The sequence below is a fragment of the Chelonoidis abingdonii genome, chromosome 3 (genome assembly GCF_003597395.2).
Source record: "Chelonoidis abingdonii isolate Lonesome George chromosome 3, CheloAbing_2.0, whole genome shotgun sequence".
Lineage (NCBI taxonomy): Eukaryota > Metazoa > Chordata > Testudines > Testudinidae > Chelonoidis > Chelonoidis abingdonii.
Genome location: NC_133771.1, coordinates 201,821,169 through 201,839,631, shown reverse-complemented (window position 1 = coordinate 201,839,631; position 18,463 = coordinate 201,821,169). Strand labels below are relative to the sequence as shown.

The following is an 18,463-nucleotide window of genomic DNA, read 5'->3' as shown; positions in this document are numbered from 1 at the left end:
CTCAGAGGATGATAGAGAAACAAGCTATACCCAAGTAGCACCAAAGGTCAGAATGGAAATGGAACAAGAAAAGGATACTTACAACTGCTGAACATTTTTTAAACTTAGTTAATTGTACAAATGGGCCTGCAAGTGAAGTGCAGAAGGTGAGGCATCATGATGCAGACCAGCTTCTAATAGGAAGAGGGAAACTTCTCTGCCCCCTGGTGCCTGTCTCTTTTGCAAATCCTCTACCTACAAATATAGACACCACCAAGTTGTCTCACCATGGGCCTCTAATGTATGATTTGGAAAGACTTTTTGAATTACTTCCTGTTTAACAAAATTATCTACAGCCATAAAAAAAAAATCTGCCTGCCCTTTGAAAAGCAGTTGGTTGCTGACAAGGCCAGTCAAATTTTATTTTCAGATTTGCTGTGACAGTAGCTACAGGCCTGAAGAGAGTCCCAGTGTATGGGACAGCTTAACTCTCCAAGGAGTAAGGAAGAACCTGTGTCAGATGTCTGCCAGGCAGCCCTTCTTTTCTGCTCCTGTCTATGACACATTAAGGGTGGGGAAACTAGAAGGAATTTGATCTCAAATCATGTCCCAGAAAGCCAGTGGAACAATTGTTGCAATGTTTGATAAGACTTGGGCCTAATCATTTCCTCCCACAATGTGGAGGGTGGTCAAACTCATTTGAAATGTTCCATCTCCCTCCATCCCTGACACCTCACAAAAGCAGTGTGAGCATCAGGAGGGCCTTAGCCAGCATGGTGTGGAGTCACTTAGCCGGTGTCCCTCATTTCCTGTCAATCCTCCATGGTACAGGAGTTTTCCTGTTCCTTGTGGATCATTGCAGTGAGACTAGCTGCCTCCAAAACCTCAATTTAGGAGTCAGGTGGTCAGAGGACACATCATATTAACATTATACCTCCTGCCCATAATCAAATTCAACAGCTAGGAATGTCTGTTTATCCTTAGGCAGCTTCTCCCACCAAAACTATATCCCATATTAATAAGGACTTTCAAGTTTCTTGTGCTATTTGTCTAGCTAGGAAACCAATTCAGCTGGATCTGGTAGTGGTGGGATTAGAATTCCATCCCTTCCAGCATTTGAAGAGGGAAGCAGTACAAGATTGTAAAGTTTACATGGTGTTAAAATCATGTTAACCACACGTTTCAGAAAACAGACCAGTGGGGCAGGCCTGGGATGTGCTGGTAGTTTTAACTCTGCTTTTGAGGAAGCTTGCTGTCAAGCAATGGCTGACTCCTACAATTTGAACTGATAGGACTGAACAGTAGACTCACTGTTCTCCCTGCCCCAGATAGCTTCATAGTCAGACCTTTCCTTAAACTGTAGCATGCACAGATGCACCACCCCATGAAGACAAAGTTCACTGCAGCATGATTTAGCAAAACACCGAAGACAACTTAATGGTGTAGCCCAAGTTGGTTTTGCAAGACTTTTATTACTATATATGAACAGTTGGGTTTTGGATTGCATTTAGCAGGCAGCTTGACATTTAGAAATAAATGAATTCACTTGTGTGGCAAAGTCCCCCCTCCCCCAGTGAGCACCCTCTTTCAGAATATACTGCCCATTTCCTGATTTCATTAGCAGTTACCAATAGCCAAATACCACCACTCCTGCTTATAAAAGAGCAGGTCACCTTACATTAGTCTAAATTGAGCCAACAAGCATGTATCTATAATACAAAGTATACCACTGACAGTTTCTCAGATGGAAAGTTCAACTCATTTCAGTGATACGACAGTACTGTTAACACTTGTTTTAGTACCATGTATTATGATTGCCTGTTAAATGGACACAAATAAAGTTTGTAATAAGGTTTTTGTAAAGAGCTGTTGCCCCAGTATTTGTTTCCCATATTCAAAAAGCAGATTTGCACCAATTTGTTTTATAGTTTGCATCTCACAACATACCCAAGTTATATTTTGCAATCACACGTGTATTTTTTACCCAGGAGGGAATGAATGTCTGGATGGTCATTTTAAACGAGATATTTACAAAGTAAACTGAAAATTGCAGTTCTAGATAAAGCTGAACAATTTTACCTTTATAGGAAGCGCTACAGGCTAGCTTCCAGCCTCAGGCACTAATGATTTGATTAGTTCTTCTGTACAAAGATCAGATCACATGGGCATGTGGTTTTAATTGACTCCGCTATTTTGCTGCTACTGCATTCTGAAGTCTTTTTAATCAGTTCCTTTAATTTTAAGGTACAATTTTTTTGGTGGATTCTTACTGACCTTTCAGCTGTTTTAGTATCACTTCACAGTTTCATCCTACTGATGCCTTGTGCAGAATTGAATAATAACTAAGTTGTTGCACTAAGTTTATTAAATAAGTCAAAACAGTATTTGATTAAAATATGGAAGTAACAGTATATAGAAAGACATGACATACTGGCAGAGTTACATCATCTTGAGTTGTTAGTTTTAAGTCCTTCACATGTTAGGAAAAATGTTTTCCACCTCTAATACAGAGCAAAGTAGACAAGAATTTCTAAAGGAAGTCCTTCAGAAATAAATTAAAGTTCATAGACTGATAGGGAAAAAGATACTGTACATTCAGAATGCATTATGCTTCCATGAACATTTGTCTCAAATTGTCTTTCAAGTATAGTATATGCGCCTGAAGGACTATGACAACTTAGTCTTCTAGGCCATACTTCCTAGTTCCATGTTTTGGGAAGGGTGTTTGGTCTACTAGAGGGTCTAGATGCCATTACTGCACATGATACATTTTGGGCACAATGCAAGCCTAACTTCCCCCTTAGCCATAAGAATTAAGACAATATTTATCACCATACAGTTTGATATTACTTCCAATAAGTACAATATTTATTAAACATTTTTTCGGTTGTTAGTTACATATTGTGCAACAAATTACAATATTCTGCAGCCACAAATTATATGCAGAGTATGAAGAAACTATTAATCAGATAGTGTAATCTTTCCATTTATAACTACAAGAAAGAACTAGCAAATCAGATCTTACATATAACATCTTACTAAACTTTATGCATGGAAAGTGACAGACACTGTTGTGCTGTTTGATACAAAATGGCTGAACTTCATCTTCAGAAGACTAAACCCAACATCAACACATGCCAATATAAACATCAAAACAAAAAATATATTCTAACCAACCACGGGAAACAGTCTGGTATCAGGGAAAGCAACAAGGGTTACACACATTTATAAACCAGCGCACACAGGTTTAAAACAGTTCTGAAAATGAAGTCAGCTGTCTTGAGTCAAGGGAATAAAAAAAAGTCAGTATTGACCATTTACAATCTCTGACCTTTGTGGAGACGGTAAGAATCTGTTGTAGTGCAGCTACATACAGTACAATTCAGGCAATTTTTTTCACTTGGGTTCAGATTGCAAAATTCATTGTTGTGAGACAAAAGGGGGAGGCAAATTTTAGCAGCAACCTCCACTAGACTGCTTGACTGGAGTGCTCTGAATTTTAACATTGGACTTTTCTGCACCACCAGCTGTGGCTCCAGGGCCCATTCGTTTTTTAATCTCTGCGGCCATGGTCATGAAAGACTGTTCTACATTTGTTGCATTCTTTGCACTGGTTTCCAAAAACGGAATTCCGAGGGAATCTGCAAATTCCTGTGAATTGAGAAATAGCAAAGAGTAAGTCTTAATACTCGCTACCAGAAAGTTCAGGATTCACTTGAGTTACTTTAAAATTAAAAAAAATCTATTTATGAATGTTCAGGAAAACTACTACTGGCTCAATCCACCATCCCTCCCTCCCCAGCACAACCCCTCAATTTGATCATGTGCACTTCATAACACATGAGGGGACACACCAGGATTTGCATTTTCTAGCACCAGCACATTTGAGGACTAATAAAGTGAGTTATTTACTTAAGTAGGATGTATTCAAGTGGGTTCAGTTTTAGTAACACATTTATGTGATTGGACCATCAATCAGCCAGTTGACATACCTTTGCTGTTGTATAGTCTACTACTTTCTTTGTGGTCAGGTCACATTTGTTCCCTACCAACAACTTGTTAACATTTTCACTGGCATAGCGGTCTATTTCTTGCAGCCACTGTTTTACATTATTGAAGGACTCCTGGAAGAGAAGAGATTACTTTAAGTATTCCTTTCCAAGACACCAGTGCCATTCATTGTTTTCAGAAACTGAGACAGCCTTAGCAAGTCCACTATTATAAAATGCATCATCTGCACATCCAGTGATAGTTTGTATTTCAGATGCTTTTTCATGTATTTATCTCCTTGATGTTAAGCAAAAATGAGGGTGTTTCTGGGGCAGGTCTGGCCTTTGCACTGCCAGGGTTGGGTGCAGCCTCACTGCTGAATCAGTGTCCTTGGGGTGGGGGGAGACTGCAGGGTGATCTCCCATCTGTGCAGCCAGTGGCCTGTGTTCCCCACTGCCATGCTGGAGCCTCCACATTTATTGAAAAATAAAGTTTACAGAATTTAATTTTTTGGTGCAAAATCTCCTCACGAGTATCCTACGTTCTCAATCCTGCACTAGTGTATGCTTGTTCCTCTGGCCTGGCCCTAGTGCTTCCCTCAGCCCTAAAAAGACCTGGGGATTCCAACCTTCTATCCCAAGCATTACAGAAGCCTCTAGTACACCCATCCACAAATGTTTCCTCCAGGTTATGTATTGGACCAATGAGAGCCTCCTGCCCCAGGTCCTCCCACTGGCTCTGCAGGAGGAGCCTGGACTCCAAGTAGCATGTCTGAGCTGTCAAAGCAGTACAAGAGTGAAACTGGCCATATGCCAAGTACCATCTGATACAAGTGGAAGCTAAAGGAAAGGATGCTTTTTCACCTTCGTAAGACAGGCAGACACTGGACTACTAAAAAGTCAAAACACATTGACAAGTGAGTTTTGAGTTGTTCCTTTAGGGCAAGCTTCAGAGAATGCTGTTTTGTACTTGGTACTGAGGAGTGGTCAACCAATCATACACTGTTCAGTTAACTGGCCTCAGGGGCCCTACCATCTTCAGCTGCCTTCCCAGCAAAAAGCCATGCCACTGGAACCACCCATTCTGCAAAAGCCATCTGTGGCCAGTAACTTGAATTCAAAGGAGAGTTAAGTGAATAGGAGGGCAACAAGCATATTACAGAAGTTCGTTTTCATAGTGTTAGATGCCCTCATTAAATCTACAAGACAAGCAGCCTACAGGAAAGCCTATTATAACAGTTTGCCAAGATAATGCATGCATGTGTGATGGAAGTAAAGTTGCTGATGTTAAGATGTTTCCTATTCATTTAGGAGATGGAAATAAATCCCATGTCACTGACGATTCTCAGCTAGCTTTTATTTCTGAAGGAACATAAAACAGTATGACAGCTCTCACCTGGGAGTATCGGATAGTAAATCCTACTACAGCAATTCTGACTCTAGACCACACAAAGCTCGAGTACATATGGAAGAAAGCAGAAGCATTTGCCCTTGGAAAGTAGGAGGAGTTTTCCTTCAGTTAACTTAAAGTATAAGTAGTTTTAATCCTTTCATGCTGGTGTTTGTTCCTGCTGCCAATACCAGTACATTTTGATGCATCCGTGTCTCAGCTGCCTGTCAAGTTTTGTTGAAAGTTTTTCCCATTTCCACCTGATGCCATTCCCTCAACTTGAAGCCCAGAGGAATCAGCCATAAGACTAAGTCTGGCAGAACTAAGACGTTTGAAGCTGTGTCTAACTTCAGTTTTCTTCAGACTTGCACCCATATTACACAAAAACTTATCAGTTAAAGATATTCAGCAAGTGTGACCAGATTTTTAGCATTTAGAAATACCAATTCATAGCTTAAGGTGTCTGAGCATAATTCAAGAGCCAAATAAATCTACAACATCTGAAAGAACTGACTTGGTATGTATATTGGCCTAAGTTGTTTCTCAAGGTGTAAAATACTACACGAGTGTCTAATTTAGACCTTACCTGGTCTGTAACATCATACACAACTATGATGCCATGGGCTCCTCTGTAGTAACTGGAGGTGATCGTTCGAAATCTCTCTTGGCCTGCTGTGTCCCACTGCAAAGTGTGAGAATTAAGATTGTTAGAGGTCTAAACAAAAAGGTGCAACTGTAGCAGAGAGACTAAATTTGGATTTACACAATCCGGTTAAGACTATCTAATGGCCATACATCTGACGCTCCCCAATTATACACAATCAATTGGAGTATAAACATCCCTTAACACCCTCAGATTAGACAAGTCAGTCATCTGACCACTGCTTTACAATAAGTGTTCACTGAACACTAATCTGGTCACACGTTTTAGAACTTCAGTGCAATGAAGCAGCCTCCCCAATACAAGAAAGATTACTGCAGCGGAACAAGACTCTAAAATGATCCTTGCAAGTCCATGAGAAGTATTACTGCAAGTAGATAGAAAACTTTCATCTTCCTACAGTTTGATGATGCTAACTAGGCATCCTCTTTCCTCCTAAGAAACTGAATGAAAGTAGGATAACCAAAAGAAACTCACCACCCAGAGCCAACACAATGCTGTTAAGACTACTGAGGCAATCACCTTCAACTGACATCCAATGTTTAGGTCACAGAACAGTTGCAGCAGTAACACCATCTATCCCAGCCCACTCAAAAATGGCTGTCAAGCCTGTTTCCCAGATGTAAGATACACAAGTGTTAAAACTGATGGCCTTTGAGGCACAGGCAAGGCTGGAAAGCAGGTGGAAACTAGTTTAAAGCCAATTTCTATCATAATAGGTCAAGGGCATACTACTGAAGGCAGCTGAAGTCATGTTAAGCTACTTCACTAAATCCTTGTCTACATTAGAAAAAAAAGAATCATTGTCAACTGTTTCAGCAGAAGTGCAGCTGAACTGCAGATGTACCCAAAAAATAAGCTATGTTTAGCATCATTTTGGAAGCAGTTGTCAAAATGTATGATTCAATCTCAACTGTTACTGACACCCCTTGGGCTAGATTTATCGTTCTGCTACAATGCTCAAGTGTCAGCTATGCTGGTGAAGAGCAGCCCCCTCTAGACAGCCATAACCTCCCTGGTAATAGCCTTGATTCAAGAGGCTCACCCACCTAGGGCAGCCCCAGCGCCACAACCACTCCTGGGAAGGGGGGGGGGAGGAGAATCAGGCCAGGAGAAGTAGGGACAGGACCAAGACAATCCTGCATCCCAATAAGGCAAGACCTGACCTAAACTGCACAGAAGGATGCATCAGCCTGCAAGAAAGGGAAGCGTAAGCCCTCACACCCCTCAGTGCAGGGATAAGAGCAGTTCCTTTTCAGCAAGGGTTTTACTAGTATAGATGAGGCCTTAACAATTGTACCTTTTGGTTTTCTCAAGGGTTTTCATAGAAGCAAATCCATTTGTCTAAGTGTATTAGTCATTAACTTTAGCAAACCATCTACAAATACCTTTGTACATTTAGCATGGGAAAATTATGAAAACACCACCTACAATAGTTCTATTTTCAACTATGCCTGAAGTGTTCTAGACAACTTGACCTTAAGTGGCTAAAGCGAGTTTCCAAAAGGCTCCTGCTCTCACTGGAAGAGCTGCTTCCAGACTTGAGCCTTTTCCTAAGTTTTTCAGTACTAATGCAATACTTCAGTTCAAAAGTTTAAGATCAATATTAGGAGTGCCCATGTCATGGTAGTACTATCTTCTTTATTGCAGAGTAGCATAGCTCAATGCACTTACATTAATTCAGATTGGAAAGTCACTGTCTCCTGTCTACTGGCACTCTAAGAGCAGAGACTGTAGTGCAAGGAAGGTATGCTGTAGATAGTCCAGAGCTTGAAATGCATGGACTATTGCTAATGCTTGATTTAGGCCTATTCCAAACTCAACTATTTTAGTTTAACTATTTTTGGCTCCTATCCTCACAGAATCTGGGCACTTTACATTACACAGAATACTTAAGTTATCCCAAATAAATTAAATTAGTTACCACCATTTATTAGCCCTACCCATGCATGCCATGTTATGGTAACCATTAAATACCTTGCTAGACAGGTCATCCTTGACCTGTCCTAAACTGGTCAAGAGAACAAGTTTTGTAGGTAAGAGCTTCCTATTGAAAACTGGGTCTATTCCAGAAGCCAAAAAACCAAAGGAGCTTGTAAGTGTTGCAAAAAAGCACAGGAGAAAGTCATGTTTCTTGGTAGGCAGCTGAAGGCCATTCAGAGATTTAAAGATAAAGTTCTTCACGTTTTACTCAAATAAGTGAGTAGTACAATACATGTTCTATATGCCAATGGGGCAAAATTCAATTGAGACAGGCTGCTGCATCTGCACCCAGATGTCCCTGAGGAACATCCAGAACCTTCAGTTCTAAGCAGAGTGTAATATGGTTTCACCTTAGCTAGATTACTGTAACTATGGCAAAGTCTAAGTCAGAGTGGAGAAGCTGCAGTTTGGTAGAAACAAGTGTAATTTACACACATTGCTTGATATAAGGCAGGGTTTTAAGAGTGTTTAATACCTCCTCACACAGACTAAGCCTATGAGTCCAGGAAAAAAAAAAAAAAAAAAAAAAAAAAAGATACCTGTACCCCCTTGTATAGACAATTCACACTGTCACACCTTCTCTTCTACACCCTGCCAAAACTTCTGTTCCCACCCTTTCTTTATGCAGCTCATATCCAGAGGATACCTTCAGGCACCCAGCAAATGCTGGTCCTTGAGCTGCCAACTCCTCCCTCTGTCTTTCTACAGAGCTACAGCTCACAGGCCACTTCGCTTTCCTTCCCTTCTTCTCCTGCAGGATCAGTAATATCTGAGCCATTCTTCTCCTTGCCTTTCCCACTCCGGAGGGGTGGATAGCAGTTCCCTTAATCTACTCTGCACAGTTTCTACTCTTCTTAAACAAGCTGTTTTTTCAAAGCCCTAACACACACTTCAAGAGAGGCCATTTTTGCTCTTAGTGCCAAGTAAAGAATGTTTGTTTGTTTTTTTTTTAAACCACACAAAGTGTGTTTAGTCTGCTGCTGCTATATGCAAACTTGTGATCATTGTATTTTGGTAGACATCCATTGGCAACAGAAGGTACTGAGGTCTACCTACTTATTACTTGACTTTGGCAAATTAAACATTAACTCCACTATGCCAATGTGGGTAACTTATGTCAGTTTTCCAGTGCTTTGAGATCGAAAGATAAAGCCTGTAAAGGCTAAGTGTTAATACTACATCCCCAAGTCTGTTTCAGCAAACCCAAGGTGTAAGGTTAATCTGAACATTCTTGCTAGCAGAAAGAATTTAGTATGAAGAATTTTAGCAATGCAGGTTAAGAGTGTTTACCTTCAAGTGTTCAGGCTGAACCTTCCAGTTCACATCTTGCAGTATGAGGCCTAGTCGTACACTAGAGACCAATGATCAGTTTCCCAAACACTAACCAAGTTGAGAGGTTGCTGCATTTAAGAGTACCAGCAAAGAATGTATGGATGGGGCAATTTATATTCAATAATTTCAAGTTACTGCCATTTGCACAGACAGCAAAGATATTTACTATAAAGCAGTCCCTTACAACGTAAGGTAGATTTTCAGGCTATTTGTGTCTTAAGAGATCTGTACCTGAACCTGCGTTTGTTAAATGACATGTCCTCCACTATTCTTTAACCATCCTGGTATTAGATTTAGCCCAAGTGTTTTCCTTATGCTTCATTTTTGTTCAAAATCTAAGCAATTTGCAACTCTGAGATGCTGTTTAACCTTTCAACTTAGAGAAAGGCATCTCTGCGCATCCTATAAAATTGTCTACAAGCTATTGTAATAAGTGCAGGTGTACAATCCTATCAAGAGCTAAGCGAGATATTCACGTGAGAAATCTTAAGATTTAGAGTCAAAAGCATATGCTTGCTTACAACGTGCCAATAACTATGCAACTTGGTTTTATAAAAAGTTCATACTTGCTTATTGAAACATTTGTCAAATCTTCCCAATATTTTACTGAACATACAGAAATGTGTAACTTTATTGATCTGGCACAGTACACATCAATCAGAATTTGCATGATTACTATTAATAGCCTCTGAATATTATCTGAGAGTTAAGACATACTTACTATTTGAAGTTTGATTGTTTTCCCATCTAACTCTATAGTCCTGATTTTAAAATCCACACCAATTGTGCTGATGTAACTTTCTGTGTATGTGTCATCCTAGAACCAGAGAAGAGAATTAATTTAATAAGCCAACGAAATCTTAACTCTCCCCTGTAGGAATCTCAGATACCTATGGTGAAGAAACAATCAAGCCCTGTATTTTGCTTCATAAAAACACCCACATTCTACTACTCCATTATGTTAATAGAGTCTTTGTACAATGGGGCCCCATGAACAAGGCCCCTTCCACTCTACCAGCATATAAATAGGAGCTTTTGAAAAATTTTCCCTACAGGTATTCCATTCCATTTTTGGAACTGACTTAAGTCCCACTGACAGATTTGGGGGCCTAAATTTCATTAGAAGTCAATAGGACTTGGGTACCCAAGTCACTTTTGAAAGTTTTCCCTGGTCTCATTAAGAAATGGGGAATTCTAAAAACAAACAGTTTAACACCATTCTATTAGGATCCCTGTCTGAATAGTGAAGTTTGTTTTTAACATCTCTTGTTCAGGAGTCACTTCAGGTTACTCAGAAGTAAGACTCATTTTCTAAACACGTTTAGATGAAGGGCCAGGATAGGATCTCTCTGGCCTGGCTGGAGTTGCTCTGGCAGGCTGGGCAGCGCAGCCGCCGCCTGCTTTGGTGGGCCAGACTGGGCGGCAAGGCTGCAGCCTGTTCCAGCGGGCTGGGCCGCACAGCACAGCCATAGCATGCTCCAGCAAGCCGGGCTGGGCAGCACAGCTGCAGCATGCCAGCCCGAGCTGCAGTTGCTTTGGAGGCTAGGGGAAGAGCACCATGGCCAGATGCAGAGAGACTCTGGCCCTGCCTTTTCCCTTCTGGTGTGTTCTCTCTGTTGTGGGGAGGGGCTGTCCCCCATCTCTCCCTCTCTATACCCGTTCATAAGCCGCCCCCCCTTCTCTGGTGCTTCCTTTTCTTAAAACTAAAAAGATTCAGCTTATGAACAAGTATATGGTATAGTATTCCATATTGAAGTTAATATACATTGAGTAGAAGTTAAGAATCCAGGATATAAATATCACATGGAAACTTACAGTGAGAGAAGCTAGACAGATTACTCCAAGAGGAATTTGTTGCACCTTAGCTTCATTTGCTGCTGTGGCTCAGTATTTTATTATGTATTTTGCCTGAGTAGGCCTCCTTACCCTGAACTCTAGCTTTATGCTCATAAGTTGACTTAAGCTATGCAACTCTGGAGAATTACTAATTTGTCAGTGACATGGAACCCTTACAGATAGGTTTTTGCACACTTGAATTAGACAGTGACAGGCTCTAAATGTCAAATGTTTTGGCATGAACACTAGGGCTTAAGCCAAGAATATGGTGAAGAAACACTGCCCGTCTTTAGTGGTCTGTGACTATTCTATTTCTTGGACACTGTGGCAGTTGCCACATTCTTCCAGAGAGCAAAGACGACTTCTTGCATCAGGAAGTCCCTCAGCTTTCCCAATGCTAACCAAATACATCTCATACTGTGACTTCTGAGCTATCATCCCAAGCCAGAGCTTCTGTGTGGTGGTTCTAACCTTGTGTGTACTGAAACACCAAAAACAGATTTCAGGTTTCACTAACAGTGTGGAGGAGCAATGCAATTAGTGTCCTTTCCTTAAGGAAATGGAGTTCTGTAGAGTGAGCACCAGAAGATCACAATTATGTGTTTTAGGTTCAATGAATACTGAACCTCGTTCAATATTCAATGATATTGGCTAAATGGCTAAACCAACTCTTACAAAGCACCAAGTTAGTCAACACCCAGAAGATTTACCCAACTGTGGTAGTGCTTGAAGTCACCTGCTACAGTTTGTAGCTAGAATGACAGACAAGACAAACTATTGTAAACCAGATTCCCAGCAGGTTCAAGGCCACCTTTTGCCAAGGGTGTGTACAAGCCCAGTTACACAGTGACTACAAAGATGGGTATCCAGTCTTTTTTGGCCTGTGGATAGTTCAATATTCCACAGCTCTGCTATATATCCAACAGGTTCTAAAGCAGTAGTTCTCAAACTTTTGTACTGGTGACCCCTTTCACAAAGCAAGCCTAAGTGCAACCTGCTTTACAAATTAAAAGCACTTTAATATAGTTAACATTATAAATGCTGGAGGCAAAACAGGTCTTGGGGTGGAGGCTGACAGCTTGCAAACCCCCCCCCCCCCCCCCCAACCCCCCCCCCCCCCCGTAATAACCTCATGACCTCATAAGAGGTCCCCAACCCTCAGTTTGAGAACCCCTGTTCTAAAGTCTGTTAACACTTTCTTCTGGGGACAAAGATACAACTATGCTGAGTTTTAAGGTATTAGTAACAGACTTGAAAAAACATTTTGCAGCACTTCGTCTTCCCAAAGCATACAGTTTAGATTAATTGGATGTGTTTGTAGGCGGCCGTACGTTGGACATGAAAAGTAATCTAACGGGTAAGTGTTCAGATGTATTTGTACTACCACACAAATACTAAGATGTGACCTTAGATTGCTGTGATACTATTTTGCCTTTACTGGCATGTTCCTCGGTTTCTAATAGTTGTTCATTATTTCCTTTGTGAATGCAACCTTAACATAAGAACTGTGTCCGCAGACCAAATACCTTGTTTTCTAAAGTGAAAACTAGAATAGATCAAGCAGTTATTTCCTTGATTAACTTATAGTTGCAATTTTGATTTATTCAGTTCTTACCCGTTCATATGTCATTGTGACAGAACAATCCAGTTAGCTGTTATCAATAAAATATGGGAAGAAGAGAATAAGCCAAGTACCCTCTTGGACCCACCCATCTTCCCTTGGCATATCAACTCCCAGAAAGTCAAGTATCAGTCTCCTCAAATGGAAACATCTCCTCACTTATAAGCTGCATTCAAGCAATTGTATCATTGACAAAATAGCTTTGAAAGCATAACTGAACTTACTGCAAACCTAAGTAGAAGGCAAGACTTCCCAACACCAGAGTCTCCAATCAGAAGTAGCTTGAATAAATAGTCACTGCAAAGAGAAAGATATGTTAGTATTTCTACACCACTGAAAGTTAATCTGATATTTCAAGAACTTGAATTACACCAAAGTACATGGTTTGAGTAATACAGTTTCAAAGAAATAGCCATTTGCTACTGTGACTGTCAGGAAATTTATGCCCTTTTTCCTCCCTCACGAGGATTACTATTCTTTACAGTTTTGTACAGTATACTTTATTTAAATAGAAATAAAAACTGACATGTTAGAATGAAGATTCAGTGTCTGAAGTATGTTCTTCATATGTGCAGTACTCATGTAAAGTTTCATCATGTACCAGAAACATGATTTGTTTTAACTAGACCTTATTCTCCTTTGTGCCCTCAAGTCAAATACATTAGTCACAATTGTCAGTCAGTATACTCATGTTTCTAAATAGCGCAAGTTCTCAGATGGAAGGATTTATTATCCTACTACCAACTATACTAAGGATGAGTCAACTAGCAAAAAGATTAACACTTGCTGCTAAGATCTAAGAGCCAACTCAAGCCTGTACACCAAAATACCTGGTCACACAAGAATGAAAAGCTGGGAACTGACAGTTTGTTTTTTTTTCCCCTTCAAATTTAGACCGGGTAAAGTTTGATTCCACCTCCTTTTCTGGAATCAGTAAAATGTACCTACTCAGTACCAAAACAGAATTTGGGCCTTCTAAATTACACCCTTGTTGGTAAAAAATTGAACATTGTCAGATATCTTAATGGATTTTTTTTAAACTGGCTGAAGTTTGTCTTTAAGCCTCAGAAGGAAGGCTAACAGTGTCAGGTGCAACTCAAAAATTTGCTATAGCCATCACTGAAATGTAAGTGATCGTATTATCAGTGTCTTAATGAATACAACAGTATTTGATAGCCTTGACTGAGTAAGAGCTAGAGAGGACAGAAAATTATCCATCCCATTCCACTCATGTTGCCTTCTAGTTTAGACAGAGAATGTTTGCTACTGGCAAACCAGAACAGAGATTTTCATGCTTCAAAAAGATGTCCTATGTGACATTAGTTCTAGGCAGCTCCACAGAGTAATCAACTATTAACTCTTTACTTTGCCCCTTGTTAGCAAAGTGTATAAGGTCAGAACTGACTATAAGCTAAAGACCCCAGCCACCAAAATGACAAATATGGAATTAATACTGCTTATGGTATTTGTACTTTTGAAACCAGCAATATTAAGGCTTCAAACCTGAGAAATGAAGTTAACTACAACTTGCACATTTTTTAAAAAGAGTATTGATTTAATACTTCAGTATTGATGCCAATATTACTATACTGAAGATTGGTTGTAAGTGGCAGCTGTCTGGTATTCAACTAAAAGTTAAAGCCTTGAGTTCTGAGATTCCTCCCTTTGGCAAAGAATCTAAGATACCATTCTATTTCTTTAAATAAGCTTCAACTTAAAGAGAAATGAAGATTCTATTTCATTAATACTATCAGCCTAAGTCTGTTGAACCAAATATAAGTCAGTCATAACTCAAGACAAAAATAGAACAGTGTAATGCTAAGATTAAAGCTTCTTTAGGAGACATGCATTGTACTGAAGAGTAGCATTTTGTTCTCTTCTGAACAGTATAGACCAGAGGTCAGCAACCTTTCAGAAGTGATGTGCCAAGTCTTCATTTATTCAGTCTGATTTAAGGTTTCATGTGTCAGTAATACATTTTAACCTTTTTAGAAGGTCTCTTTCTAGAAGTCTATAATATATAACTAAACTATTGTTGTATGTAAAGTAAATAAGGTTTTTAAAAAGTGTTTAAGAAGCTGCATTTAAAATTAAACTAAAATGCAGGGACCCCTGGACTGGTGGCCAGGACCCAGGCAGTGTGAATGCCACTGAAAAATCAGCTCGTGTGCCACAGGGTTGCCTACCCCTGGTCTACACTGATAATGCCCTATTTTAAACCTACAATCATGAAGATTATAGGGCAGTGGCATTAAGCCACCCCTGAAGTACAGAACTATATTTTGGGACACATGTGTCAGTGATTTTCAAATATCTATTTATGTGATGAAATGTTTGATAGCATAGGAGGACATCCTGCTCATCTCTGGTACATCTGGAGCTGTACATCGGTCATTCCTATACTCTGGCAGGGAGAAACTTTAAAATACTCTTTTTAAAGTATGGAGGTGCCATTTGAGACTTTTTGCAAGTCATTTGATTACTTTTAAATGAGAACAAGTGTAGGGAAATATAATTGTGAGAGACCTTATGACAATTATACTCAAACATTTTTATCAACTGCTAAAAACATTAACATTTCTCAGCTATACAGATCTGATGCTGGTGTAAGGAAATCTGTACTAAAGTTAATCACTACAGCAAACAGAATTTGAAGTTAAAATCTGGAACACCTACTTATGAGAATTGTTAACATCAAGATATTAAACTTAAGTGATACATGGTTTGCTTGATATTGCCATAATGTATTATAGCAGCCTAAACTAATGGCTCTCAACCTTTCCAGACTACTGTACCTCTTTCAGGAGACTGATTTCTCTTGTGGATGGTCAAGTTATGACTCATTTAAAAATGACTTGCTTTACAAAGTCAGACATAAAAATACAGAAAAGCGTCACAGCACACTATTACTGAAAAATTGCTTACTTTCATTTACCATATAATTATAAAATCATTTAGAATATTGTATCTGCATTTCAGTGTGTAGTATACAAAGCAGTTAACATCATTGTGTGTATGAAATGTTAATTTGTAAGGACTTCACTAACGCTTTTTATGTAGCTTGTTGTAAAAGTAGACAAGTCTTCCTGAGTTGATGTACTCCATGGAAGACCTCTGTACTGCCAGAGATACCCTGGTTGAGAACCACTGGCCTAGAACCACTGGCTTAAACTACAGTTAACTGGCAAAGAACCAGACAATATTTATACTGCAATATTTTAAGCTGAACGGACATTTAGCTTAGTCACACTCTTCACACCACTGTTTGAACAATCCGCTTGCCCAGAAGATATTCCTGACCACTGAGGGTGAAATGACATCAACTTCAGTAGAATCCATTCATTTAAAAGGTTACAGCCTTCCAAATATCAATCGTGCTTAAACAGATGCACCACTTTCTGCCTGCTTTTCTCATCTGTCTACCTTCCCTCTGCATTTCTTTCCTTGCAGTATCCCCAGCTCCCCCGTCTTTATGGGCTGTATTGCCACCTCACCTCCATTTCATCTGCTGAATGGATAAGCAGGAAGAAAATGCTTAACATTTAAAATGTCATTATGCTTTGAAGTTAGTATTCCAGCCTGATCAGTGGGAGACAAAATAAAATCAGACCCCCTTGCGAAACACAAAAGGTATTCTCTTACCATCTCCACCACTCCAACATGGTTTAGTGGATAGGGCATGGATGGATACTCAGAAGACCTGGGTTCTATTCCAAGACCAGACACGACCTCCCACCGATTGATTACTATCTAATCATCTTTTCCCAAAAAGCTTACAAGTCTGTAAAGCCTTGAACACAATGGGACCCTAATCTCAGGGCTGAGCAACAAGCAAAGAATCACATGAGATGAATTCCTTCAGTATTTACAAGTGAATCAAATAGCCCTTTAACTGAAACTGCCTATTAGATGATTAGTATACAGTTATTTGTAGGTAACTACTCCAGAATGATTCTGCAGTATAGAGTAAGCCTGTTCTAGACAAAAAAGGTGAGTACTGAGTTATGCTCACCACACCCTAGTAAGGTTAGACAGAGCTCTTAGCTTTAGAGCCATCAACTTGAGATGACATTACTCTAGCATAGCCTCTTGTACATAGCTAAGTTGTAAGTTAAGCTGCTGGAGACAGGAAGACAGACTTGAAGCTGACCACTCATTTACTTAGCCACAGGAGTTTCACAATATAGAAATGACATCTGGAATCTTCTCAAGTGGACAAGTCAAGGACAGTCTTAACTTCATTAGCTTGACTGCTATTACCTATATGAATTTTTATTACTGCTGATCAGCTGGACACCAACTAGCTGGAGGAAGTTTAAACATTCCCTCCATCTCCACAACATCTGGAAAAAGCTGTAGGCAAAATCCAGATACTAAGATCCCCAGCACTTTGCTGTCCCCCTGTGTGTTGCTTAGGACAGTGGTCTCCAAACTTTTTTGATCGCATACCCCCATCAGTAAATTTTTGGAGTACACACCTCCTGCCACGCCAGCTCTACCATTTTTGCCAAAGCAAAGCCACTTGGACTCCCACCTGAACAGCTGATGTGAAAAAACCCCTTCCTCTTGTGCACCCTACTTTGGAGACCACTGGCTTAGGAAACTCCACTTTGGCCCTAGCAGGGATTAGCAAGTGTATGATAGCTAGGTGAAGGCTTCATCTCTCTTTTTTAGGAACTAAATATAAAAAGGCTAGTCATTCCAAAGCCAAGTTAGAAGTACAAGGTGGTGTAGTTTTCCCTTTTAAGGTTTAGCACATATATAAATTTGAGAGAATCTAGGGATTTGTTTTTATATCAAGATTACAAATATGGAAATTTAAGATTATTAATAAAAAAGTTTCTAGGTCAGGAAAGAGAAGCAGGAGTTTACAGTTCAAGGGTTCTCAGCATTTTCTATGTCATCCACCAAGTCACGTATTCATAAGAGCTAGAGATAAGTACCTGCTTACAGAAGTGTTGCCCAAAATTTTTTTTAATAAAAATCCCTACCAATTTGGAAGTGGAGACAAGTAAACCAAGCAGACTCCATAATTAAGGTTTTACAGACTGAAACTTGTAACTTCTAAATCTGACTTTTCTAAAGACTGGATATGTGACTATTAGCTACAGTATCCAGCATGCTTAGGGCTAGCATGCTGACCATAAAATGGTCACAGTAGCTTTAAATTCTTTTCCTTGACCAGGACTTAGATCAAAAGGTTCTCAAACTGGGGCTTGGGATCCCTTAAGGGGTTACAAGTTTATTACATGGGGGGGGGGGGGTCATGAGCTGTCAGCCTCTGCCCCAAAGCCTGCTTCGCATCCAGCATTTATAATGGTGTTATCAATTAAAAACACTTAATATATTTAAGGGGGAGAGGGTCGCACTCAGAGGCTTGCTATGTGAAAGGGATTACTAGTATAAAAGTTTGAGAACTACTGACTTAGACATTTTAAAGAGAAAGTCACACTTGTTTCAATGTTTACTTATATCAATCCTGTTGTTCTGAGCCTCTGCCTCTCCCTCCAGCCTTCCCAACAGTTCTTCTTCGAGTGCTTGCTCATATCCATTCCAGTTAGGTGTGCGCGTGTGCCGCGTGCACATTCGTCGGAGAAACTTTTACCCTAGCAACACTCGGTGGGCCGGCAGGTCGCCCCCTGGAGTGGCACCACTATGGTGCCTGATATATA

General features: G+C 40.0%; 1 protein-coding gene across 1 annotated transcript; it reads right to left on the bottom strand.

Annotated features, from left to right (window-relative positions):
- Positions 1 to 2,326: 2,326 nt before the first annotated feature.
- On the bottom strand, positions 2,327 to 16,453 carry RAB1A (RAB1A, member RAS oncogene family). Its single transcript, XM_075063490.1, has 6 exons — positions 16,434 to 16,453; positions 13,016 to 13,088; positions 10,056 to 10,151; positions 5,945 to 6,040; positions 3,972 to 4,103; positions 2,327 to 3,630 (listed from the first exon to the last, which is right to left on the bottom strand). Exons 1-6 carry the CDS (start codon positions 16,451 to 16,453, stop codon positions 3,433 to 3,435), a joined length of 615 nt encoding a protein of 204 aa, XP_074919591.1. The 3' UTR covers positions 2,327 to 3,432.
- Between the last annotated feature and the right edge of the window lie 2,010 nt (positions 16,454 to 18,463).

Bases quoted from the DNA above. Each gene is read 5' to 3' on its own strand.
- RAB1A (XM_075063490.1), bottom strand. From the start codon at position 16,453: ATGTTGGAGTGGTGGAGATG. The intron at 6,041-10,055 runs GTAAGTATGTCT...CACACTTTGCAG, and splicing joins AAACAATCAAACTTCAAATA to TGGGACACAGCAGGCCAAGA. The intron at 3,631-3,971 runs GTATGTCAACTG...CTCAATTCACAG, and splicing joins TAGACTATACAACAGCAAAG to GAATTTGCAGATTCCCTCGG.